This window comes from Phaenicophaeus curvirostris, chromosome 19 (assembly GCF_032191515.1).
Source record: "Phaenicophaeus curvirostris isolate KB17595 chromosome 19, BPBGC_Pcur_1.0, whole genome shotgun sequence".
Taxonomy (NCBI): Eukaryota; Metazoa; Chordata; class Aves; order Cuculiformes; family Cuculidae; genus Phaenicophaeus; species Phaenicophaeus curvirostris.
Window position 1 is genome coordinate 2052991 of NC_091410.1, and position 27521 is coordinate 2080511.

The 27521-nt window shown below is 39.7% G+C and overlaps 2 protein-coding genes across 2 annotated transcripts in view; one reads left to right on the forward strand and one right to left on the reverse strand.

Annotated features, from left to right (window-relative positions):
• TBCD (tubulin folding cofactor D) overlaps positions 1-27521 on the forward strand; it is a 132229-nt gene that overhangs the window by 18850 nt on the left and 85858 nt on the right. Inside the window, exons 8-13 of the mRNA XM_069872308.1 lie at positions 1986-2031; positions 4799-4931; positions 6090-6232; positions 7064-7124; positions 7626-7700; positions 10788-10882. Of these exons, the coding sequence (XP_069728409.1) occupies positions 1986-2031; positions 4799-4931; positions 6090-6232; positions 7064-7124; positions 7626-7700; positions 10788-10882 (553 nt within the window). The remainder of the gene's footprint in view (positions 1-1985; positions 2032-4798; positions 4932-6089; positions 6233-7063; positions 7125-7625; positions 7701-10787; positions 10883-27521) is intronic.
• On the reverse strand, positions 13984-22497 carry ZNF750 (zinc finger protein 750). The gene is made up of 3 exons (XM_069872601.1): positions 22390-22497; positions 16420-18062; positions 13984-16018 (listed from the first exon to the last, which is right to left on the reverse strand). The coding sequence occupies exons 2-3, from the start codon at positions 17844-17846 to the stop codon at positions 15301-15303; spliced, it is 2145 nt and encodes a 714-aa protein (XP_069728702.1). The 5' UTR covers positions 17847-18062; positions 22390-22497; the 3' UTR covers positions 13984-15300.

The window sequence follows — 27521 nt, forward strand, 5'->3', positions numbered from 1 at the left end:
CCAAAACAGAATGAGTACATAGCCTAAAGGTGTTTTGTTGGCCTTTGCTGCTCCTTACCCCACCTGCAGCACAGCAGGCAGGTGTGTATTTGGTACCTGTGAGAAAGCACGTTTTTTAAGTCTGTTCTTGTTTGACGCCGAGACACGTGTGTTGAGGAAGATTTTTCTTTTAATGAATGACAAAACAAGGAAAAATAAGTGTCTGAACGCAGTAGGCTTGATACGTGCCACATGACCTGAGGAAACTTTGAATGTGTAGCATGTTTTTGTCACATGTCCATAAGCCATTCATCTCATTACAGTGCTGGGTCTTAACCTTACCGGTGTGTTTAATTGTATGTCGAATGATTTTGTAGTCTCTTTGCAGATGTAATTCCCTCAGCACATCAGTTACATTTTACTTGTTGGATGGATATTTATAGCAGACTTACAGTCACACTTCTGTAGCTGGTTTGGTTTAGTTTAGCGCGGAGTTCTCAAAAACAGTGGAGAAACAGGATGAAACACTCGGCAGCTGAGCCTGTCCCATGTCCCATCTGTCCGAGCACAGTTGCTGCTTGTGGCTGAGCTCACTTCCACACCAAAAGGACAGGATGTCATCCAGAGGGACCTGGACAAGGTGGAGAAGTGGGTCTGTGAGAACCTCATGAAGTTCAACAAGGTCAAGTGCAAGGCCCTACACCTGGATCAGGGCAATCCACGCCTTCAGTACAGGATGGGGGATGATGTGATTGAGAGCAGCCCTGCAGAGAAGGACTTCAGGGTGCTGATAGATGAGAAACTTGAGATGAGCTGGCAATGTGCACTTGCAGCCTGGAAAGCCAACTGTATCCTGGGCTGCATCAAAAGAAGCTTGGCCAGCAGGGCAAGAGAAGTGATTCTGCCCCTCTATTCCTCTCTTGTGAGACCTCATCTGGAGTACTGTGTCCAGTTCCTGAATCCTCAACATATGAAGAATATCGAGCTGTTGGAACAGGTCCAGAGGAGGCTACAAGGGTGATCAGAGGGCTGGAGCACCTCCCATACAAGGACAGGCTGAGAGAGTTGGGGTTGTTCAGCCTGGAGAAGAGAAGGCTCTGAAGAGACCTTATAGTGACCTTCCAGTACCGGAAGGGGGCTACAGGAAAGCTGGGGAGGGCCTGTTTACAAAGGTGTGTAGTGGTAGGGCTAGGGGCTATGCGTATAGCCAGAAGAGGGGCAGATTTAGACTAGGCATAAGGAGAAATTTTCATGATGAGAGTGGCACTGGAACAGGTTGCCCAGGAAAGTTTTGGATGCCCCATCCCTGAAAGTGTTCAGGGCCAGGTTGGATGGGGCCTTGGGCAGCCTGATCTAGTGGGAGGTGGCGGGGGGGTGGAACTGAATTATCTTTAATGTCCTTTCCAGCCCAAACTGTTCTATGATTCTATGAGTACCTGGCTGTCCTGCTTCCCAGCAGTAGCCACCATGTTGATGTCCTGTGTGTGCGGTTGTTTTGCAAGGCTTGCTCAGCTTGGAGACATTCACTGTCAGGACCTCATATTCTTCTGCCTTTATTCCTGCTCTACAAATTCTGCTTCACGTTTTAGAGGTTCAAAGTGACGAGCTGCTTGAGAAAGCTGGGGCTGTGGCTGCACTTGCACTGAGCCTTGCAACCAGCATTGAGCATGATGACTCCGAGAACTGAGCTAGCTGATAACTTGGGGCTTTTTGTTTTGTTTTGTTCTATTTTCAAACGTTTTGGGGGGTTTTCTTTTGGCCAGCTCGACTGCCTGAGTTGCTGCCTGTGTGATGGTATGGATAGGAGGGGAGGGCTGGACTGCACTCTCCTTGACTTGCACTGACTTAGAAAGAGGTAGGACTGCACCATGAGACTCTTTTCCTTTTATGCTATTTAAATGAGTAAATGCTACAGGTTATTGCAGGAGTATTAGAACTACAGGCTTGATATATTGTGCTTTAGAATGTCTATATTCTCATGTCTGTTTTCCCTAATTTAATTATAGGCACAGCTATTTAAACATGGCAAAAGAGAAGACTGTTTACCATATGGTAAGTTTGTAATATCCAGATTCCTGTTTTTAAAGCTATTCCAATAAAAAAAGGAAAGAAAGAGTAAACTGATAACAACTAGTACTGTAAAGAGAGAAATCAACAGGGATGTTATAAAGCATGCAAAATGGGGGGAGGAGAGCGGAAATAGAAGAGATGTCAAAATGAGGGAGGAGCCGCCACTGGGAATGTGTTGGAATAGCTCATCCCAGGGTATGGCAGGTGATACCATGGCCATGGGTGTAGCGCAGGAGCTGAACAGAGAACACAAATTGTCAGATGTGAGAAATATTTTTAAAAGCTTGTTAGAACATCAATTGGTTTATACGTATGAACTGTTTGCAGAAAATCTTCAAATTCTGACATAATCACGAGATGTTGGAAACTGCAGGTTTAAGGCATGTGGTGCTGCATACAAGAGGCAGTTGGAGTCATGTAGTGATACTGTTAACTGAGAAACAGCTTTTAGTTGCAAAGAAATGATAACAGACACAATTAGAGATAAACAGGTACCTGAGAGGAGAGCACAGATGTTTCTAAACAGTGTGGCTGCCTCTTGGAATATGTTCATCTCATGATGAGTTGTGGAGTGTGGTCAGAACTGACTGCAAAATACCAGCTGTTTTTTATTGGTAGCAGTAGTGAGAGGTAGGGAAAGAAGATGGCTAATTACAAAACACTACAAAAGGCCTTGTTAGTTGTATGGAGCTCATCAAAGCAGCAAAAATGTGGTTTGTGCTATTCACAGGAATCAAGTGATAATATAAACTTGCTGTAGAATGTGTATGATTTCACCTAATGGAAGTATTCTGACTTCTTAGATAACACTTTGTAGATTTAGTGCTGGAAGCAGTTCCCTTCTCCCAGCTACTATAAGTCTGAGATACAGACCCTTCCTTACAAAGTGCCAAAGATATCGATAAAGATGGAGATAAAGTAGTGAAGACAAACAGAATGGAATGACGTGTGTTGTACTGCTGGTTGGAAGCAAACAGAACGTATTGAGGAGTGTCATTGATTAGCAATAGCAGGCAGCGCTGTAGAAGCTTGAAGAGTAATAAGACTGGCAGTTAAGCAGGATAATGAACAAGGTAGATAAAATATGGAATAACACAATAATGTGATTTGAACATACAAGCGTGTAACAAAATAGTCATAATTAGTGTTTGGTAGGAACGGTTGGACTCGGTGATCCGGTGGGTCTCTTCCAACCTGGTGATTCTGTGATTCTGTGATAATTGGTATGAAAAGAAGATATCTAGCTCTTGACATTTTCCCCGTTGGTAAAATTGATGTTTTGACCCATGGTGTATAAAAAGAACATTAAGTGGTTACAAATCTGGTAGTAGGAGAAAAGTTAGGGGTATACTGCTAAATTAAATTTACCACAGAAAAATGAATGCAACTAAAAAGCAAATATTCAGACAGAAACTAGTGAGGATAAGAAAATGTGTAATACAAAATATATCAATGATTTTTAATTATTACAGGTTATAACAGAGCTGAGGATCAAATAGAAGAAAATAAACAAATGCCAAAGGAAGATACTGTTGTATACCTCTTGCAGTATAGAATTTGATTTAAAAATAAGCCCTAGTCCCGAAGCTGTTCGCATGGGGCTGTAGATACTTCAGCAATTCAAGATTGGCAGGACTCAGGAAAGGCATATATTTATGTAGTAATTTTTTTCCTGTCTTTGAATACCGATGTTTCTACAATCTCTTCCTCCTAAACCATTGATCTTTCTAGCTTTTACAACTGCAGAAACCAAAAAGGCCAGGTTGCTGTAGGCAACACTGTCTGCCTTTTCCTCTGCATGTGCAATTTTATTAGTATCGTAGTATGTCAGGATGAATCGTAAGCCTTTTTAAAAAATGAGCTTTTTTAAGTCACATGTCCTACAATTTCTCAGAATTTGAAACAATTCTTAAATTTCTAATCTCTTAGCACTTTGAAAACGATGATATGAGGCTGCTATAAGAGATGGCAGTGTTTTCACAATGTGGTTCCATGTTCTCAGTGCTTATGGCAAGAGTGATGCTCCTTCAGAGCCCAATTTGGTAGTCCCCAACTAATGATCAGCTCTGAGAATAGTCTGAGAAAACGCACAAGGACTATTTTATTTGCAACAGGAATGCCTTTCTTGTGAACATTTTGAATACTGGAACTTTGTACTAATTAACCCAAGGTTCTCCATTCATCTGTGTTTTTATACTTTGGACAAACAACTTTGTTAGCTTTGATGTGCCCAAATGAAAGGTTTTGTTGCTGACTGTTTACACATGCATGGTATTTCTCATGTCTAAATGTTTATGGACATTCATTGTCATAAATATGTCTGTGCCAGAGGGGTTAAGATGGTGGTGCCTGAAAATAATAAAAGAGGAAAGGGAGTGCTTTCCTAGTTTGCAGAAACTGACTCCTGGTGCTGTTAGGCTGCTGGGAATTCTTAGACTCTGAAAGATACCTGAACGCGCTACTTCCAGTGAGAGTGAGAGGCGCAAGGGCTCTCAGACTGTAGAAGCATGATAATTTCCGTAGTCAAACATAATCCTTAAAGCAATCTTTCCTTTTTTTTTTGGTGGATGATGGATATTACCATTAATTACCAGTGTTAAAGCAATGACAAAGTTGGTAATGAGGCATTTGCACTTCAGTAATATCTTTAAAAAACTAAATCTTCTGAAGAACTTCCAAAACTTTACAAACTTTACTTATAGAGATATTTTCAAAATATTTTTTCTGGCGTGTTTATTTTCTTTTACAGCTGCTGTTGTACTTGAGTGTCTTGACAACTGCAGGCTGTCAGAAAGTAATGACACAGTTCTTCGCAAGCTGGGGATGAAACTTGTTCAGCGACTTGGACTGACATTTGTGAAACCAAAGGTTGCAAAATGGAGGTTAGTTTGAAGCTCAAACAGTTTGAAAAAAAAAATAAATCCAAAAGCATGCCCCCCAAAAATACCTAAATCCACATGTTTGACTCCTGGCCTTCTGCCCTCCTGACCTCTCCTTCTCTGAAAGAGAGAGAAAGAAATCCTTGTGTTATTTGAGCACTTTCTTCATTTGTACAATAAGGATAAATTAAAGAATGAATTAAAATTTAGAATGAAAAACAAAAAAATGTTACATGAAAGAGAGTTATGGTTGAAATTTTTAGTTTTGGATTTCTTCTGCTGTGTTTGGTTTTCCTGTGATTTTTTTTTTTTTTCCAGGCTTGGTAGAGTAAACCAGTTTTGTGGTCTTTTGACTTTTTGTGTTGCACATTACACAAGCAGAAGCCTGTTCCTATGTAATGCGTCACTTGGTAAAGATGGGAAGAGAGCGACCTTCATTACTGTAGTTGACTTCAGTAGCAGTTTTACCCTGATTCGATAGAAGGTTCACAGGGGAAAAGTGGTTTGCAACCCCACTTTCGTTTTGCGTGTTAGTCAGGTTTTGGTGTCTGGTTTTACTTACTGCCAGAGGGCAAACTCTTTTCTAGATTTCTCGCACTGATATTGTAAAATTGCAGGCTCCCTTGGTGACTATTTTTATTGTATTTCTTTTACCAACTTTTGGGAACGTCCTTAGGCATAGAAAATTCTTTTAAGGTGGAGAGTGTACCTTGCCCAGTGGCAAAATCTAGTTTAGCATGTAAAATATCTTTTGTAAGAATGAATCTACACCACAGGCTAAATATCTGAGCACAGCTTGGGCAGAGAGTACTGAGCTGGCTTTAACATTTAAAAAACAATTTTTTTTAGAAGTTGATTTTATTAATTTTTTTTATGTTTTGGAGAGGTTCTTAGAGCATGGGAATCTTGCCTCTTTCTGAAACAGGAAAGGGAGATGTAATGAGAAGGAACCATTTAAACAGTTGAGCTCTTCTCACCTTGGAAAATAGACAACTGGGTCAGGAGGAGGGGGAATGGGATACTTTCCCCTTTCCTTTGAAGGGAAATAACTGGAGAGCTGTACGCTGGGAGATGAAGTAACTTGACAAGCAGGCTTTATGGCACTCTGTACTTATTTCAGTCTTAACTTAAATAAGAAAAATATGTCTGTTTCTCGTGCAGGTACCAGCGAGGCTGTCGGTCTCTGGCTGCCAACCTGCAGGCTCAGGGCCCAGTTGTGCAGAATCAGGTGATAACAGTTGCTGCTAATGAGGCTGACGATGAAGAGGAATATGACATTCCAGGAGAGATTGAAAATGTTGTAGGTGTGTTAAAGTTGGACAGAAATTACTGTAAGGCCTGTAAATTAAACTTATATTGGAAAACAGCCTGCTTAGTGCTAAGGAAGTTGTGTGGGTATCTGTGCTAATGTGAATTAGCAGTTGGAAAGACTATAAAGTTTCCATCTCTGCAGCTGATTAGAGTGGACTATCTTTTTGTCAAATTATTTGGGTTTCAGCATCTCAAGCAGAAGCTCAGTACTGTGGCATTTGTTGTCGGGTTGGGGGGATGGAATTATTGAAATACATTATACCAATTTTACCAAGTAATATGAAAGGGTGATCTTGAACCTCTCACAAATGGAAGGATGAATTAAAACTAAGAGTGAGAAACAAAGTAAGAAATAGTCTTAGATGAAAGATAAAGAGTTATGGTTGCAAATTTTAAGCTGTGGTAGTGCCAAAGGAATGGTATTTGTTTGTCAGTATTTAGTTATACAGCAGGTCTTCTGCCAGCTTGCTGGTGGATATGCTGTATTTAAATGGACAAAAATTGCATCGGGAGACTTTTAAAACTGAATAATCTAATGAACCACCAAAAAAAGCACCGTGACCTCTTCCACAGTACTTAAAATGTCAAACCAAATTTTCTCTTTTTGAAAATTATTTTGAAATCTTTCTTGTTTCTTTGATTTCAATTCACGCTTCTGTAACAAATAGAGGAAATATACATCCAAATGGAATAAATACAGTTACAAATTTTTCATTTAATCCAGGGCGCAGTTATGTTTAAGAGGAAAAGGAATTTTGAACATTTTAGGAAAACTTTCTGTTGTTAAATGACAATAATCAGTTTTGTTTAAATAAAATCTGCAGAGCAATTGTTGGTTGGACTGAAAGACAAAGACGCCATTGTCAGGTGGTCTGCAGCGAAAGGGTAGGTTCCTTATGGTTATTCTAAAAAAAAGTAAAGTAAACAGCCCAGAAATACAGTCTGATGTAATCCATGATTGATAATTTGTGTGCATTGTCAATATTCACAGCTCCTTCACATGTCTTTAGTGCAGCTCGGTGCATAAAGCTGTGTTTGTGTCCTTTTTGGGGTGCATATGGAATTGCGCTGGTCTTTGGGAAAATGTCACATAGATTTGGAAACAAAAATTCTGGATCAGACTTGCTTTAAAAGCTGTAAAGGAACATTTTGTAAAAGTATTTTTTCTCTGGCACTGTAAAAAATGTATTTCTGTGTGAAGTTCACTGCTGTGTAGCTTTTGCTTCAAGTTGGAGGTGATATTTTAGGGTAACGCTGTCAGAGTAGTGCATCGCTATCTCAGCAGCAGTCATCTTATTCTGCGTTTCCAGTCACAAACATTTTATAGGACTTATTCATCAAATGCAGGAATAATGAATCACTGTGTGCTTTTTTCCTTTTTGTAAGCATTGGTCGAATAACTGGAAGACTTCCAAAAGAATTAGCAGATGATGTGATCGGCTCTTTGTTGGACTGCTTTAGGTAAAGATCTTATTTCACGCTTTGCATGCAACTGAAACACGTCTGATTCTGAAACAAGAAGGCAAGAGTTGGGAAGACTAAAAATCTGTACGTTGTTTTGCTGCTCTTCTTACAGATTTTAGAGTCTTCTAAGGCATGGATGTGCTAAGGTTGTTCTGTAAAGAAACTATTCCTAATCCTTCATCTTGCTCCCACTCTGAACTAATGTGGAAGGACCAAAGCTGAACTTGGGAAAAATAAAAAAATCCTCATCAACTTGCTGCTTAAAAAAAAATCCTTGTGTGCTTATGTCTTGAGTGTTGTGTGTATTTTCAGAAACACCGTAGAATTGGAAGTTGTATTTAAAGGATCTGAGGATCACCAGAGATAAGAAATCACTATGTGAGGAGAGGCTAAAACGTCTAGGAAGAGTGATGAGTAGAAAGGATATATATTAGAGGTTTATAAAATCGTGAATGGCAGGGAAATTATTGCCCTCTAGATTTTATATTATTAGAAGCAAACTGAAGTAGTAGGTGGCAGGTTTGGAATAAAGAAAAGGTGGTAGTTATTCACACAGCACGTAGCTAAGCTGTAAAATCTGCTTGCCGCAGGATGTTGTCGATGCTGAGAGTACATGCCTGAACAGTAAATCTTCTTTTCTGCAAATTCGCCTTATACCAAGGCGTGTACTGTCAGATGTGTCAGAGAGGCTTTGGGCCAGCTGAAACTTTGGTTTGATCACATATAGCTGCTAGGTTGTTCTTTTGGATCTCTTGTTTCTGCATCCATGTAGAGCATGTAAAGGACTAAATTATTAAACAAGAGTCATATGCGCTCTTTCATATTAAGTTGGTCATCAGGTCTTCATTGAGTACTTGGGCATTAAGAAGTAGTGTTTAGACTCAGCTAATAACAAAGGATAACGTCTTTATTGGCATAGCGTATTTGTCGTGTTCAGATTGCCACTCAGATGTACTCAGTTTTAGAAAATCTTCTCATATTGGTTATGAGTACAAATTGAAAATACCAGCTCAAAGAAAAACACGTGAAAAAAAGAAGGTATAAAGTCTTCAAATCTTGCAAGGAATGTATCTACTTAGCTGATAATTACTCTGTGTTACTGTGATTAATTTAGGAGGTGCTGTTGATCTCAATTATCCCTGGAGCTTCAAAGACCTCTACTCAACTGTGCTTTCTTTTCTTGTTTTCCAAGTTATAGGGATGAGTAATCCAATTAGTAAGTGAGTGACCTGCTTTCTCCAGAAACACCTGGGAACAGATGTAGTCAAGGACAAAAGGAACATCTTCTGTATTGTTTGCACAAAATATCTAGTGACCAAAACAAAAATAAAAGTCAGTTGCTCATCAGAGGCACTTGAACTGATTTATCTTAGGATAAGAAGAAAGGATTTTTTACATGTAGATTGAAGGACAAGAGATGGGGAAGAAATAAGTGATTGAGTGTGATGAGAGGATCAGCACAGCCTTGCAGGGCTGTATGAGCCCTCTGGTGTTCAGGGTACTTGTAAAGGATCTCAGAAAAAAGGTGACCAACAGGGTGAGGATATCAACTGGTGATTTCTAATAACCTAATAACCTAAACTAAAGGTGACAGTAATGAAAATGTTACAAAGGCCTATGTTAAGTAATCAGGCAGTATATAACATGAAATCTAATGTCTTATGAAGGCAAACTAATGCATTTGGGGAAAAATGCAGCTACTGGTTTATAAACCAGTTATTACTGCTCAGGAAAGAGATCTTGAAAGTACTGATAGTTCTTTTGAAATGTCAGCAGGGTGTTCAGCAGCTGTTAGGAAAAAAAAGGAAGTTAAATGGGAAGTTAGGTGTTATTAGGAAAGAAAGAGCTAACAAAACTTGATCAGTGAAAAGTGATTTAAGTGAGGAGGATTTTTCCAAGTGGAGAGGAAAAACAGAGGGATATAATGGAGATATGCAAAATCATAAATATTAAAGAGGAAAAGTGAGTAATTGTTTACTGTTCACTCTTAATAATGTGAGAGCTGGGAAACATCAGGAATCACATTTTCACACAATTAAATTGTGGAAGTCATTGCCACAGGATGTTAAGAAACCCAAAAGTGTGAAGAGAGTTCAGAAAGTGTTACATACAAATCAGTGGAAGAGAGTCCTATCAGGACATTAAATAGGACATTCTGGCTGAAACCTCAAGCTTGAGCTGTCTCTACATTGCTGATGGCCAGAATGAGGAGGAGCCTGATATGGGAATGATCCTTTATGGATCATGTTTGGCTGAGTGTCTGCTCTTGGACCATGTCAGAGACAGGATACTGGGGTATGACCGAGTCTGACTGTCCAGCATTTTATTCTTAGATTCCTTTTCCTAATTTCATACAAAATGAACTTTTCCTGTTTATTCATACAGCATGCAACCTTTCCTCTCTTTATGCCTTTATCTGGCACACCAGCAAAGACTGGGTACCATTTTCGGTCTCTTTTCTTCTGTGTTCAATACAAGTTACTTTGTTTTGTTTTATGTTTCTATAGAGATGGATGAACTCTGCTGTTTCCTCATTGCATAAGCTACTATTGTGTGTTCATTGAAAGCAAAATCCCTAGAACCTCTGTTGCTGGTTAAGGGATGGTTTTGGCACTAAATTCATTTTGGGTAGTTTCATGATGCTATACTAGCATCTTTTACCACTGTACTAGAAAGCTGTTTTCTTTTTCTGGATGAGTTTCAGGTATCGTATTGAGGTTACATTTATATTGATAAAAAGAGTTTTTGCTTATTCGGTCACGTTAATAGCAGTATTTATGTTGCACAAAATGGGAAAGAAAACATGCTCAACTTGTTGTTCTTGTATTTTAGAAGTCTAAGAGGGTTAATAACACCATAAGCACAAGCTGATTTGGAATATGGGTCTTCTAAAGTGTTAGGAATTCACTATGCAACATGAATTTGAATTTGAACATGAATTTGAACATGAATTTTGATAGGAATGGTTGGACTCGATGATCCGGTGGGTCTCTTCCAACCTGGTTGTTCTGTGATTCTGTGATTCTGTGAAAGGTGAAGAGTGAAGAGTAGTCTTACCAAAACTTGTCTTTGCTCTGAAATCAGTTTCCAGGAAACAGACAAGGCATGGCACGGTGGATGCCTGGCACTGGCTGAATTAGGCAGAAGAGGATTGTTACTCCCTTCCCGAATTTCAGATGGTGAGTCGTTGTTGCTGAATGTTAGTAAGTTCGTGAATTCATGATTTATAGTATTAGAGTGTGAATGTGTGGCAGTAGACCATAATTTGCTGATGTGTGCTGAATAATGGCTGCAGTGTTGAATTCTAGAGTGAAAAATATGCCTATGAGGAAATCTAAGGTAGTTCTGTCAAAAGCTTTGTCTTGGATGTGTCACTTTTATGCTGAATAAATTTTTCTTTCCAAAATGGAATTAGCTTCTTGATTTTCTTCTTTCTTCCTCCCTCCCATGTTTCTTTGTGCAGTTGTACAAAAATAATTCTGTATGTCTCTCTATTGTGTCAGTGTCATTACATAAATAGGGTATATTAAATAATTGATGACTAACTTGCACTTTAAACCTAGTAGCTTGTGCTGTTTGTTCCTGATTAAATTTCAGAGGCCAATTTTGTGTAATTTATACAATGAACAGTTTAAGTTTTCAATGGGTGTTTGGAATATCAGGATGAAGAATCAGCAGAAGAAGCAGCACACATCCACTGTTGGGTACTTGTACAGCAATATATTGGTCTGAATGCTCCTATGATGCTCCTGTGTTCAACACTGATTTTCAAACATGTTTCACATCTAGTGATTCATATTACTAAGTTAGGTTGCTAAATCTTTTGTGTTCTGAGGATCTGTTGACTTGTTCTAGAAGAAACTGTAAAATATGGTATTTAATACAGTTTATTGTTTTGCCTCCTTGCAAAGAGTTCATGCCCAGTATAATACCTGCTTCGCGTATGAGAATTTCTGTGCAACTTGCCTTCAGTTGTTTCCCTTTACTTATTACTTGTGCCCTGTGTGGTAAAGACAAAACGATTAAACCCCCCTAGCTTTAAGAATGGGAACCAATGGTAGCCTCTGGTTTAGTTCTAACACAACTGAAACTGCACACTGCTGTCAAGGAACCAGGATAGTCTCATGTAATAGAATTGTTTAATCTGCACTGAAAGTTTCATGCAAGTTTGATATTGTATGAGACTGCAGAAGATGTGAGTGAATCCTAGCTCGGCCAGTGAGGTGACCTGTGTTGTGAAACATCTCTGTTCAGTTTGTAGGTTAAGTTTTTCTGTGCACAGAATGGGGCTAAGAGTTGCGTCTTTCACAGCCTTCATTTTCTGCAGAGGTGCTGTGAAAATACATTTCTGCCAGTGCAGGTGATTTTAATGTGCATAGGTTTGTATGCAGGTTGCGTAAGGTATAACCTTCGCTTACTGGGGCTGAGAATATAAAGCTGAGACAGGGGAGGAAGGGAAGGAGGGAACACAGTCATGACAGCAAGGTCTTTCTGGGAAAGAGATAGGCATATAGGTCTAAGGAAAAATGGTTTTTAGGATTTGGAAGTTTCTTAATAAAACAGTGCTAAGAATTCCAACAGCCATTATATAAGAGGATGTGTAAGAATCCCCATCAGAGTCAGAGACTGATTAAACTGCAACTCCTTTGGTTACCTGATACTTAAGAATGAGCTACACGCGATATGACATTGAGAAGGCTGAGTAAAAAGGGTGGTCTGAAATGATGTATATCAAAAGCAGTGGGACCAGGAGATTGAGGGAGGGGATTCTCCCCCTCTGCTCTGCTGAGACCCTACCTGGAGCCCTGCATTCAGTTCTGGAGTCCTTAGCACAGGAAGGACATGGATTTGATAGAGTGAGTCCAGAGGAGGCCACAGAGATGATCTGAGGGCTGGAGCACCTCCTGTACAAGGACAGGCTGAGAGAGTTGAGGTTGTTCAACCTGGAGAAGGTTCTGGGTAGACCTTCCGGTATGGAAAGGGGCTCCAGGAAAGCTGGGGAGGGGCTCTTGATTGGGGAGTGCAGGGATAGGAGGACAGGGAATAGTTTTCAGCTGAAAGAGGGAAGATTGACATGAGCAGGAAATAAGACTGACAGGGAAAGACTGAAAGAACTCAGGTTATTTGGTTGGGAGAAGACAAAGCTGAAAACTTACTCTGTTCTGCTTAAAAAGAAACATTTACTTCTGACAAGTGTTTTCAGTGACTAGTACAAGACTGCAGCTAATGAGTACAACAGTAGCACAAGAATCACTAGGTAGCACTGGGGCTGATGTTCATAAGGAACTGAAGCCCTAGAATAAAGTGTTTATGGACATTGATTTAGGAAGATTTCTGTTAGGACCAGCAGAAATAAAGTTCAGGTATGAGGAGCTGTTTGAATATTTAACTTCCATGGTCCTTTTCAGCCCAACTTTTATTTTCATTTGAGGAATGGAGAGGAGGTGGATTTCACCACTGAATCTTGTTTTATGAACAGTGTTTGTATAGAGACGGTGAAGAATAAATCCATGAATTGTATGGTAAACCGCCAGAAACTTTTTCCTTGTTGACCTAAAGAAATTGAAACTAACAACAGAAGAGATACATGAGATTTTTAAAAAATTATGGATAAGGGAAACTATAAAAATTACTGCTTCCAGCGATAGTAATGCAAATAGCTTAATATAGTTTGAAAACCAGCAGTGGTGACAATAGACCCCATAATTTCATGTTTGGAAATGGTGGTTTTGGTAGCCTGTGTCCTTAAGGTTGAAGCTTTAAATTTGGTGTAGAATGAAAACCTCTTTCACCTCCTGTTATCAGGTACTTATGTACAACTTGATACATCGAACTCCCTTACTGCCTTGATGTTATAATTTGAGTTAACTGGACTTTTTCTGTTACCATGCCACCTTTGTTCAGACTCAAGTTGATACTCATGTGTCTTGATAACCTAGGAAAAGGTTTTCTCTATTAAAGATTAAGTTAAAGATTAATGTTTTTACTCTTTCTTTGTCTCTTAATTCAGAAATGTAAGCCTTGTAATTTACAGTTTAATGGGAAACATCTTTCACTGCCCTGGTTAAGCTCTTGGCTCAAAACACCACAGCAGGAAGGAGAGGAGAAACACTTCAGGGAGCTGTGTGTTGCACTGAGCGCAGCTCTGTTTCCTGACATGGGTCTGTACCTACCAGTGGTGGTGCGGCAGGGGAGGATCTCTCTGATCTGAATGAGGAATCAATGAGAAATGTGTACCGTTTGTTTTTAATGGTCTGGGTTTTTTTTTAATGGTCATGATCTGGGTTTGTTCTACTGAGAATGACAGTGCATACCAGCACATTTACACAAGGTACTCTGCAGTGGAAGAGTCTCAAGTTAAACTTTTTGTAGAAGTTTGGATAGAGTGGACAGCAGCTTTAAGGCAGAGAGAACTCTAAGGTTTGTCATATGGAGCTGAAGTATGGATGAATTCCTCTGCATGGTGAGGTTCCTTCACTGAAGGAAGCTTCTTTCTTAGAGTTGATTGATACTCAATACCAAATTCTACTTGTAAATTGAAGATTTAGCTAGCAATTTCTTTGCTAATTTTTCCTCAAAACATATTTTATAGACTGTGCAGTGAACTGTATTTGTGTCCATTAATGACTTCCCATATGTTTGAAGTACAGGTCACAGATTTATTTGAAAAATTTCAATATTATATACACAGTTATAGAAGCAGAAAAGAGTTTTAGAGTGTACATGAAAGCACACTGAAGCTGATAATTAGTGATAAACGTATGCTGAAGTAAGACCTTCACCAGAAGAGTTTGCCTCAGGTGAAATAAATTATATAAATAACCTGTTAAACTTGGAGCTTGAACGTTGCCTGCTATCTGTCCAGCCTCAGAGGATCAGGCACCTCAACTGTTGATCTTCCTATTTTCAATATTGTTTTCATAGTGATTCAGTTAAAGGTGAACATAAACTGCATTTGTTAAAGGGGTGCAGGCTTTCTTTGGTTTAACTTGACTCTTGTTCTTAGTCAGCATAAGAAAACCTTGCTTAGACAAGGTTTGGATCAGTTTGTTTCAACTGGCATCTGTTTCTGAGTAACAAAATTGGGTCTGTTGTTTTGTATTACGCACAATGGCAAAGCGTATTCGCATACAAACCAGATTTTACAGTAAATTCTACGTAGCCAGGTTTAATCTTAAGTGCATTGAAACTTTTTCAAAGAAAAAAGACAAAAACCCTATTAAATGAAATTAAGCTTGAAAAAGACTATGACAGTGTGTTACTGAACAGTTTTACTTCTAGAGCTTAAAAATCTTTTAAGAAAAGAAGTTGTAAAAGTTATTTTACATTAGTACAATTGCAAAAAACCTTAAAGATTCATCTACTGTACTTTGGCTTTAGTAATGAATGCAAAAATTCACTCATCAAAATCTGAGCTTATACAAGAGCAGGTTCAGTTCCTTAAAAATATTAGTATAAAATTATGAACATTATTTACAAGGGAGTGATTGAAGGTGTCTTGTTATGGACCAAAACTAAGAAGAGACAGTTTGTAGAAATTTTATGATGTTGCTGGTAACTAGTTTCTATGACCAGAAACCCTTTGGAAAGCGAGGTATTAGGATACTCTTGTTCTCTTCCTTAAAGTGAAGACTCTGCTACAGTCATTTGCTCTTACTCTTTTAGTGCCTTGCTGTGATTTTGCTGATTCTCTTTGATTTGTCCTTTTTTGTCCTTTTGCTTTTTGATTGCACTGAGTATCCTGAGTATCAGAAGAATTCAGAGCAGCTTCTGAACATGGGGTGTTGCTCTCCTGAGGATTCTGCCCATCACTGTCTGTGCGGACGTTGCTGGGGCTGTATGCAGCGAGCTGGCAGAGTGCTACTGCTGCTGTCTGCTTCTGTTCGTCACAGCTGTCAATGATTCTTAAGTCTCGACCTTCATTACGGTGAGCTGTGAAAGAAGAGTTGTCATTGGAACTGTTGAGAGGGTTCTTGGAGTTACACACCTCTGCTCCAGAGTTTTCCTGTTTGGTGTTTGGAGGAGTAGCAGCACCATTATCATGAGATGGGTTGTGGATTGAGGTTTTCAGGCTTATGGTGTTACAGGAGTCTTTTACTGAGAGGTTCAGGGGCATGTCTTGCAATTCCAGGAAGTCCTGACTTTCTGTTTTGGATGTGGTTTTGTAGGCATGTTCATGGATAGGTCCTGTGCTTGCGTCAGCCTTTTTTGAAAGGTTAAGGGGGGCTGTCCCTGTGTCTTCTTCCACATTAGACAGTGAGCCTTCATTGTTATGGCATTCTTTCTGTGTATGCGAATCTTCATTGACGTTAATGCTGAAAGAAATGAGGAGAGAAGAGAATTCACTGTCACTTGCTCCTCTGGAAGTGAGGAAGTGGGCAGGGAGAAAAGAAAAAAATCTGGCTAGAATCATGGAATGGTTTGGGTTGGAAGGGGCCTTTGCAGGTCATCTAGTCCAACCCCCTGCCATGGACAGGGACCTCCTACTGCATCAGGTTGGTCAGAGACCCGTCCAACCTGATCTTGAACACCTTCAGGATTGGGGCAGTCACCACTGCTCTGGGCAGCCTGGGCTGGGCCTCCTTAACCTTATTGTAAAAAAATGTCTGACAATGTTGTTTCTCCCTTTCACCATACACTGCTATAACACAGGTAATTCCCTAAAAGAGACAGACGGACATGCACGCGAATTTGCGAAGTGATCTTTTTATTTTACCTGCTGGGCGAATCTCCTCGGTCTGGCTGTGTCTGCACGCTCTGAAGTAGGGCTGGTTGATCAGTGCTCTTTCTCACAGGTCTGAAAGCTGTGCAGTTTTCTTCTGGTTGATTGTACTTGCCAAGCAGTGTGGAAGATGACTTGTTAGAGAGGTCAAATAAGCCTTCACATGTGTGGCTTGTCTGTGTGAAGTTGGTTGGACTAGGTCTGCCAGGGGAGCCTGTTGCTGCACTTCCTGCAAGAGGGCTCATTTTAGCGTTCTCTCTTTCATTTTGGTCATCTTTGGAATTACTTTTGGCATGCAGTAATGTAATTTCTTTTTCATAATCTGTTTGTTTCTTATGAGAACTTAGAGGATATTGTTGGGATGGGCTTAAAGAAGCTGGGTACAGCAAGGTAGTTTCTTCCATTAAATGAGAATTTTGATCTCTGTTGATACCAGCTACTTGTGAAAATCTGTAAAATGGAGGATCTGTTGGCCTGCAAAATCCATATGGTATTGGAGGAGTAGAATGATATTGTTGGAACAATCGATAGTGTTCATATGCTGATGGATTTATGGGTTTTGGAAGTGAGCCAGGGTGGGGAAGATAGTGTCTTTGATCTTGTGTGCCATAGACTGAGAGAGCAGAGCTTTCACACTCTGAGTTACCTGGAAGAAAATAAGGTGTGTAGATAGCCAACCTGTGCTCATAAAAATGAGGTGAGTACTCTGGAATCATTGGTTGTATGTAAGATGAAATGGAACTAAAGCCTTTTGTGGGAGCAACTTTATGTGGAAACTCTGGGAGGAAAGGAGAACCTGCTTTCCATGGGTGACTTGGTGGGTGAAACGCAGACTTAGCATGAAAAGATGAACTTTTGTTAGAAAGAGAGAGAAGTTCAGAGACTTCGCTAGCTTCTGGGCCTTTACTATCTCTGTGTTCTCCAACTGGAACAAATGCTGAGGGCCTTACAATGCTGTCCAGAAGGGGCTGCATGCTGATGCTGCTCTCTGTTGTAGTGCTGGCAGGGGTTAATTCCTTCTGAATCACAGGTTTTGGCCCTTGAATTGCTTTGTTTGTAGCCTGGTTTTGTAATTCAACGTTTTCCTTGGCATCTTCTTTTGCAAATGGATATTGAGGCTTTGAATCGAGACTTGACAGTCCATTTGTGATGGATTTGGAAGAAGTTGGCTTGACTGTTGATTCGAGCTGATTGATCTGTTTGGGCTCCAAGGAGCTTGTCTTTGGGCACTTGATAACACGATCTTGCTCGGAAACTAAAGTAATGGAATTTTTGCAGAGGCCATACTTCATGTGGTTGAACAGATGGGATTTCTCATTGCAGGTGAAGGGGCACTGAAAGCACTTGTACTTAAATGGCTTTCCTGGGGGCCGTGGGATGTAATGAGGCTTCTTTGGCTTACGTTCTTTGAGGAGACTCATATTTTTTTTTTCCTTTAAACAATTAAATATAATGATTCTTTATAAAAACTTTCTTGTGGTTAGCTTCACTCAATTTTAGCCTCTTGATGTTTCCAGTTTTTCGGGTTTCTTGAATTATTCTTCCCAGGCAAAGAGAGGAAGGAAGGCAGCTCCCGCGGTGTCTCAGGGCAGAACAGGTGCCAGGGAAGAACTCTTCTGTGACTGGTGGTGCGGGAGCTGAAACAGAGGGTTTACAATTAGCTGTTGTGGAACACTGAGGCTAAATGCAGTCATACATCCTTTTACCTGTATCCCCCTCATGTTACATGTGGTGCAGTCTGGCCTTTTAAACAAAACAAAAACACTGGCTTCTGAGCTGGAGAGAGACAAGTGTTACACTTGGCCATCATCTGCACCAAAGCGCGGTCATAGGAGTGGCCCCATTTCCAGCAGTGTGGGTCACCAGCCCAAGGGAGGACGCTTATTGGGAAGATGAAAGTGGAAGTCTAGGTGGAGCTGTGGAGGTGCAGGATGAAGAGAAGGCAGGGCTGGCAGTGGCTGGCTGTGGGGCGAGCCTGTCGGGCCGGTTGGGGAGAGAGGAGGGAATTTCCTGTCTGGGCGAAATGCGGGTGGAGTGGGCTGGTTACGCCTGGGGAGCTGACTTGGCTCTTTGAGACTGACCAACCCTTCTCCTACCTGGCATGGCGCTTCCTAACAACCTGATCTCAGTGGATACCTCAAAAGTGGCCAATCTCTCAAAGGGTAAAACCACACCAATTTTCTTCCTCTTCCTAATTCAATTAAGAGAAATGAACAGTGCAGTATCTGACTAATGGAACCTTCTGCCTGATAAACACATTTCATGTTCTGCTGTGCAGCACCTTACAGATTGCAGAGAGCTAACACAGCCACACGTGTGTGAGTGCAGAGTAAGAAGTGTCTGGCAGTCACTGATTTATAGGAGAGTGAGCTCCCTGCCTCACTTCAGGAAACTAAGGTTGTGGATACGTCACACAGCCAAACGATTTGCTCCTCAGATAAGTCAGGAGGGCTTGTATCAGCTTGTCCCATTATGTTTGCTGATTCTGAAGGCGTGAGAAACTCTCAGAGTCAAGTTCTCATGATTTTATAGGATGTGTTATGGCAGAGATCTAAAACCTGATGATTTCATCATGAACTGTAAGCATCATTATCAAAATGATGACTGTTGCAAAACCATGCACTGTATCTATTGTGTTACCGAAACTGCAGGAACAGTAATTGTCAGCCTGATGGGTAGAGCTGGGGGTTTTGTTAAAAAAAAAAAAAAAAACAAACCCTTTTTACATGAAATTTGATTAGGCGTGTAAAATACTGACTTTATGACAAGAATTGCTGGCATGCTGTGCTGTGTTATTTTCGTTAAAGTAGAGTTCTGCTGTTCTTAAATCAGATCTTTAAAATGACGTGCAACACAGTATGAAAACTGAAGGCAAAGCTACAGAATTGCTGCTTGTTTCATCAGGTATAGTAATTCTAGCAAATTTTATTAAATGACGTTTCTGATGTCATAGAAATACTAATTTTGTTAAAATAATAATTGTGAAGGCATCCTAAAAAATGCAAAGCTGTTCCATAAGTAGAAAAAACAGGCAAGCTTTTTCTTGAAATTAACAGATGATTAAATGTGTGATAACCTAAAGGAAAAGGAATGTGTAAAGGAGAGTTTTATTTTTCATGTTTTAGCAAAGCTTTTTTGATTGTTTGAGTTGGATGCTGACACTGAAGCAATGAAAAATAAAAACTGAATTGCAGAGTATGTTAAAGCCTTGTCATTGGAGTCTAATTAAAATGGTAGTTCAGTAATATTTTTTAATTAAAAAATTAAATAATGATAGGCAGAATTCCTTTGAAAGATTAAGAATAATGCTTTGACATTAGAAAAAATAAAATAAAATAGACCATGAGGCATAGCAAGGGAGGTCTGGATCGGTAACTGAGATTTTTTTCTGACTTGGGTGAGCTTGTTGCACTTATTTTTGATTGATGATGTATAACTAATATGGATAGTTTTTGATGGACTTGGTCAGTTTGGACCTGTTGTTCTTTGTAGCCTCTTGGAAGTACTTGTAGTAATTATTCTTGAAAAACAAGATATTGTTGTCAAAGCTCCCTTACATTTGTAGAGCCGTTTATGATAACAGGCTGAATTTGCATTCAGGTGCAGCACTTACAATAAAAAGATGTTAATTAGATTTTCTTGTTCTGCAAGCTTTCCTTTGCTTAATAATGACAATTCCTGTGGGTCCTGTCCTGTCCGTCCCCCCCGCCCCGACTTTGTACTTGGTATTTAACTTTGATTCAAGTTATTCCTGTTCAGCAGACTATTAACTATCATGTCTTAATAAGATGAAATCACTGTTGCAGTTTCAGTGTTAGAAATATAGAGCACAGGAGCTCCTCTGCCCTGTTTACAGGAGGCGAGCGTTCCACCAGTGCCTGTGCTGGCTCAGCCTCCAGCCAGGGTAGCTCTGGAACCTCTGCTCTGCCCCGAGAGCTGCAGGAGGGGCTCATTTTACAGGGGGTCAGACAGATGAATGGTGTATTGCTCTCTTTTACGAATTAATCCTTTTTATTTTTTTTTCTCATGGTTTAAAAATGCCAGTAATAAAGTATTTCCAAACCCAGACAAGAAGGGCAATTTCTCCTCCCAGTTCTAACTAAAAACCAGTACTATCTGGCACAAGTACATGTTTCATAATTAAAAAAAATTAAAACTATTTGATCTCAGACAGACAGATGGAAAAGAGATTAATGGTTTAAAATAGGTGCAGCTACTTAAAACTGTCTCTATACAAATGTCAGCTACTTACAGTTGTACAGAGAAGTTTTGTGCTACCAAAATTAAAAGTCAGTATCAGAAAGAAAAATCGAAATAAATAGTTGCTTTTTCCTCAAAGTCGAATGCTGTAACTTGTGATATCCTTTAGAAACTGGAAAACATTCTTCAGTAGAAGGATGATAATTTTCATGTATGTTTTTTCAGGTTGAGGATTTATCTCCTGTTTTCCTATTTTAGACATGCAGAGAGATATACACTATTAGAATTTTTCTCTTTCTAGTTTTGTAATAGAGTGGTATTGTATATTTATATTGCTCTTGAAAACAGGTTATTCAGCTAACATTGGTTAAACTTGAGGCTTAGTTGTTTTTTGTCAGCAGCAAACGTCCTCATGGCTCCCTGACCTGTAGCCCCTTCCAGCTTGAGATTGAGGTACAAGTTATCTTCCTTTTATTTTCCAAAGTTATGTTTTTGCTGCCTCCCTGCCTTTTACTGCTGGCAAGTGCAGAAAACAAGAATATTGTTTCACAGAGTGTGTGTGTGTGTGTATAAATAGATAAGCACAAATGTACGTGGGCATAAGTCTGTACACACATGCACATGTGTATTCATACAGACACAATATATGTACATATATTTATGTGCATGTTGTTTTTTAGATTTTTTAAGTAGTATAAATTGTTTAAGATGCCCAGTTGATCAAAGAGGAAATTTCAAATGTCTTTTATTACAAGCAGGGACAATAATTATATTTCTTTTTGGGGCACTGCTTTAGCAAACTACGTAACAGTTTGTCACGCACTCTGTATTAATATGTGTCCCTTTGGTGATGTTGATCTCTAACCAGGAGTACTCACCGGGGTGGAACATTCTGAAGGACACGCTATAATTAAAATATTGTGATGTGGCATTATTGCATAACTCAAGGACACGCCATTGTCACCTACCTTGAGTGTTGCAAGAATAGGATTTGTTTTATTCTACCTGAGATTTTCCAGTGATTAACTACTGCTCCTGTCTAAACTTTCAGTTCTTTTAAACTGAAAGGTAACTTTTAATGCAACTGTTGGTTAATGAGAAGGAACCATAACTGGGAGGTGTGGGTTGGCGAGGAGTGGAGAAGTGTGTGGTGAAGGTACAGAGTGGAGAGGAGAGCATGTGTGAGCGCGCACCTGTGCCTGTGTGTGTGAGACGGACACAGACAGACTGAACAAGTTGGTCAGGCAGCATGGATAAGAAATAAAAATCATTGCAAATATTAAGTTAATAATTCAGTGTCTTAATACACTTTAATTGACTAGAGAGAGGGTGACTCAAACCAATCCGCTTTTCTGTGATAAATTCCCCAAAGCTGGAAAGAATAATAAATCCAAACTGGAGCACCTCATTTTCCGATTAACCTGACATCACTGTATGAAGACTCATTGGCAGACTGAACACAGAAATTTTAAGCAGTACATCTTTTTGTTATACTTCAATATAACACCTTAACCTCCTGCACGATAAAGGTGCTTAAAACATTTTTCCCCAACAAGAGTTAATCATTGTAAAAATTTGCAAGAGTTGTTCCTCTCAGGCTGAAACATTTCCCTCTCGTGACACTGAACCAGGTGAACCTGGTGCAGCAAATGCACCTGCTAGGAGTAACCCAGAGACAACGGGAAAGGGAACACCTCTGCGTTACTGCTGAGGTGTTAACAGAAACACTTATTTGTAAAAAAAGCTCCAAAGCCGTGTACTTACCAGGTACATGGATGTGTGCAGGCTCCGAGGCGCCAGCTGTGGGCGAGCTGTGCTGTCCCTGCGCAGAGTGCCGGACTTGTTCTCTGCTGGCTCTCCAAGTGAAACTGCAGGAGGTTGTTTCAGGGGAGGGACTTAAGAAGTGTAGGAGTTGAGCCCTCGGGGTGTAGAGATGCACCTGATATTACCCCAGCCTGGAGCTACGATTCATTTGTTTGCATCCACTGCTTTCATTCAGCCTTACTTCAACATCTAAGCTATCGAAAAGAGCTCTTGTCACTTTTGTGCCCTCCAACAACCAAGTTTTACTCTAAACAGGAGTTTGTGTTCCTCCGAGTACCAGTCTGCAATGTAGGGTCAGAAATGTCTTGGGTAACATACTGAACTTTTAATATATTTAACTTCCAGGAAAGTGGCTTGTGAGCAGCAGACTTGACTGTACACAGGGAGGTAGCAAAGCTTAAAAATTATAATTTTACTCTTTTATTAGAAACTGACTTTTTTATTGAATGCCTTTGCAGCTTTAATATTCTTGCTCGTTCCCCTCCCCCCTCCATTTCTATTTAAGTCTTTTTGTTCTTCATGAGTCTCCTTTCTCAAGGCAGGACTGAGCTAACTTCAAGCTTGCTTGCCCCAGGAACCTGCTAAAGCTTGCCTATAATCGACAGTCAAATGTACTGATCCTGTACAGGGAACAGAGTCGCCTTAGCAGGGAATTGATTATCATGCTATAAGTTTGATTAGGAGCTGTGGAACTGAATGGCGAAAGCAGAAAGTCAAATGATCCATCTGCTAATTAATAGCAGTACTTGTTTCTTGTTGCGTTTTGGTTAGGTCTTATAAATGACAGATTTATTAGTGCATTTTCCAGGTACCAGTGACATTGCTGAGTTGTTTAGTGAGATAGAAACCTCTTGCATACTGGTTGTTAAAAGGAAAGATCTTTTGATCTTCCTAGCTTTTTCTAAAAAACTGAATGTAAAAACAAAGGTGTTTTTTTTGCTACTAATTCTAATGTTATTGAGATACCCAAAACTGTTCAGTTCAGCTGGATAACATGATAACCCTTGTGTTTCACCCACTGCTCCCTAGGTTAGATGGCTGCAGAGCTTTGATACATTTAAATATAGAAATGTGATGAATTTTATACTTGGCAAAAGTATGGTCTTTTGAGTGAAAATAATTAAGGAATTTGTCACTACAAAACCTGTTTAGGCGATGGGTAAAAGTAGTTTCAAAATCAGTCTCTAAAGCAGTGTCTTAAAAATGATTGTAAAGGTGTGGCCTTTATCTCGATGGGGTGACTTACAACCAGCTATTTTCCTGTCTCAGTACGCCATCACCATCCTGCCCCTGGCTGCACCACTGCCGTTTACTGGAAATATTTTCTAAATATAAGCAATCACTAATTGTAAGGTAGAAAGGTGGCTATTTTTTATGAAGTTTTTATTTTTATGTTCCTATAATGCAGTTTAGGAGCTGTCACATTGCTGTCTGTTTGTAAATTGCTTGACTTTCAGTGGAACAGTAAGACACTTTGTAGTCCATGATTCTTCTGTTTACTTGTAAAATGTTTTGAAGAAGAGTAGTGTATTAGAAAAGTTGCCTACAGGTGATCTTGCAATGTCTGCATTCAGGGGCGTCTCTGAAAAGACTGAAGGAGAAAAGCCCTTTATTTACCCCACAGACGCTGTTGTTCCATAACCCTCCCTCAGCAGCGAGCAGCCTTTCTGTCCTGTCACGACATTGATGCCACATCAAACTGCAGAGCTGTCCTCATTTTCCTGTTCCAAATGTGGATCTCTTTGCATTGTCTGGCGCTGAAGGAAGGGGACATCAGTTTTCTTTCTTTGCATGTGATTAGATGGAGGTTTCCTTGCATAGAATTAAACCAGATTTTATGTTTCGAAATAAAATCACAATTTCTGGTGTCTAAAAGAAGCTTTTGAAGGATCTCTTTAATGTAGGGGACTGATCTTGGGTATGTGGCAGTCAGTATTTGACCTTTGGATTTATCCTTCTTCCTTCCACCTTGGTATGTGGAGGGGAGACGGGATGTCCAGTTGCTGCCTTAAGCCAAGGGAAATTGTGTTTTAAATCTGTCTGATTCCTGGAAGGTGATGTGAGCAAAGTAGAAGTGGAAAAAAGAACAGCTAATGTAAGTGGTCTTGGTGCTTGGATGGTATTAACAATCCAAATATGAGGGAGCAGAGTGATTGGTGGGCCCAGAAACAGAATCTGGTAGCTCCTGTTTGTGTATGCTTCTGGAAGAAATAAAACTTGATTGCAGTGATGTGGTTTCATCACGTATTTTTGTTAACTCGTTCTACTTGTGTCCTTATTATTGGATAAATTGAACCTGTTAGCTGCACCCTCTTTAGTTCACCTGAGCATGTCAGATTAGTTAAGAGCAGCAGGACTGATGTAGTAAAACATGGATTTATTGATTCCTCTCCCAAGTTGATTTTTTAGAAAATGTGATTGTTTTTGTATCTCTGCAGGGCCACAGCTTTAGTTTTATACCTTCTTTGTTCTAGAGTACTTGTCTTTGATCTAAGTTCTATTTCAATATCAAGTAAGTGTCACTTGGCTCTAGTTGAATTTTGTAGGTTTAATTACTGTAGTATAAAACTGCCATTCTATAAATTTATAAACTTCCTTCATTGTTTTTTTATATGACTTTTTGGCTCAGTTTTAGCGCTAAACAGAGAACAAAATGTCACTAACAGAAACCACGAAACATATGAGATAAACCCAACCTATTCTTGATGCAAAACTTCCTTGAATTTTATTTTTCTCTTGCACTTCAAAATCCCATTCCCTAGATGCACAACAGAGTGCCAAGCATTGCTCTGGTCAGTTATCTACCCTTCCAGTTAATTCTGAACTTTCTGCTCTAACGCAAAGCCTGGCCCTGGGGGCCGAGTTGTTCTGCTCTTCTGACTTCACCCTATGTCAGTCGGAGCTCTGACACAAGTTCTCAGGTGACGTGCGCTGGTTGTCTATCATCAACACTGGTGCCATATCTTTCTAGAGATGCCTTATAGATTTGTGTGGTAGTTAGTTATCCCAAGAAAAAATGATCATAGGTAAATGTGAATAATATCATGTAGTTGAAAAGAGAGAGACAGAGCTTGTGGAACTCGGCTTGCCAGATGAAGGAAACACCTTACAAATATGTGACTGTCAATATTTGTTTCTCTGTCATCTTAGTTATCTGTCTCACTGTGTGGCTTTGAGGTAAATATTCACTGAAGTCCTTTTTTTTCCGTCTTTGAACTGCAGTTATCAACAGACTTCACTGTCTATATTAGCACGTTAGGACTAGGTTATTCCACACTGTTCCCAGAAGGGGGCAAGTGTATTTGAATGTAATTGCTGTACTCACGTTGTGCCCCTAAACATTACATGTTTTTTGTACAATATTCTCATAATCTCATAATTATTTTCTCCTATCCCATATGAAAAATTATTAGTCTTAATGCTTTTTGAATAACACTTTTGAAATGTGCTTTTGTTTTCCGTAATATTTCCAGTCCCTGATTTTGGAGATATGTCTGGGCAGATTACCTTGATGATGTTTGTGAGCTGCTTGTTCATCATTACTAAAGCAAATTATTTGTATGGGAAAAGAATAAAAGCTCGGCAGTAAAAACCAACTGCAGATCATAATTTTAGATATTTCTTGTGGCCTGTACAGAATGTTTGGCCAGGAACTAGGATGATCTTTCTTTTGATTCCCATCCTCACCCTTGGGCATCTTAGGGGAAGGACGTAACATCAGAAATTGACGCTGTAGGCAAAACTACGAACTGTTTATAAGAGGGGGGTTTTAGGTTTTTATTAATCATTCTTTTCATTGCCGGCCGTTCTAACAGAGAGATAAAGTTCACCTTTCTTCAGTTTCTACCTGATGCTCTGGTTACAATCCCCTTTTAAAATGTGTTAGTTTTGAAGTATTTTTCATGCAGAACATCTTTTTCCTTTCCTTTGTGGTTCCAAGGCTTATGCCAGAGACTATGAGACAGTTCTCTCACCGAAATGAAGTTTTTCTTGGAGAATCCAGTAGCAGGACCTGAGTTGTGCCATATGCAGCTCTAATTCATGTGAAGTCAGTCTCACAAACGTTTCTTTGAGACGTAACTAGCATTGTGATGGCACTCCCTCGAAGAGGCAGTGAAGCCCTGAGTGGATGCTTCTTGGCTCAGAATGTGTTTAGCTTTCAGTTATCCTTTGAAACATGTCACATTTTATGATTTCTAGGCTTATTTATATGTTGTACATTTTAAAATTGGGGAATGTAAACCAGCGAGTGAAAGTTGGTGTTTTATTTTATCACATCAAAAAACACTGATGCTGCAGTTCTTGACCTACAGTTTCTGTTCTGGTTTTGAATTCTGTGTTACCATTTAGCTGTGGATTTTCACTTGCTTTTAGAAGGTCTCATGCAGCTCAGTTTGCATGTAGGGGAAATGTTTTTTTGTTAGCAAAATGTCCGGAAGTCATTTAAAATCTTCTGATCTTATGATGTATTTGTGTGCGGTTCTACAGTTGGAATTGCAGCACAACAAAATGAAGCATTTTTTATTGTACAGCATATGTTACAGCCAAAACCTTTTATTTCAGTGTGGTTTCAGTAGGATTTCACGTCTTTTGTTTTGTGCTATATTTGTGGTTTTGTAGGCTTCAGACTATTATTTGTAGGTTTTTTTTATTTAATTGGGTGGGGATAAATACTAAACAAATGAGAATCCTAGTTTACTTGAATTTCTGGTTTACCTGTGAAAGGACGTTATTAAAATTTCTCTTGATGACAGCATAGTATAAACTTTCTAGCTAATAAGGTGTGTCACATAGAGCAGCATGAGACTCCCTAGGTGTTCTTAACATGTCAGTGGTAAGATTAGAAGTGCTCTGGCATTAAACTCGCTCAAGGATTGCTGACCACTGGTCCCAACTGTATCTGCTGCACGACCAGGAGCCACAGCTGTCTCTGCTTAAAACCAGAGAAGGTCCTGAAATGAAATCAGGGTAGAACTATTAAGTGTTTCACAGTCAAAGATGGCTTGCTTTCCTCCCTTTCCCCCCTTTATTGTGCATTATGTGATCCTGATTTTATAGCAAAACCAGTTATG

Bases quoted from the DNA above. Each gene is read 5' to 3' on its own strand.
- ZNF750 (XM_069872601.1), bottom strand. From the start codon at position 17,846: ATGAGTCTCCTCAAAGAACGTAAGCCAAAGAAGCCTCATTACATCCCA. The intron at 16,019-16,419 runs GTAAAATAAAAA...CATTTCTTTCAG, and splicing joins CGAGGAGATTCGCCCAGCAG to CATTAACGTCAATGAAGATT.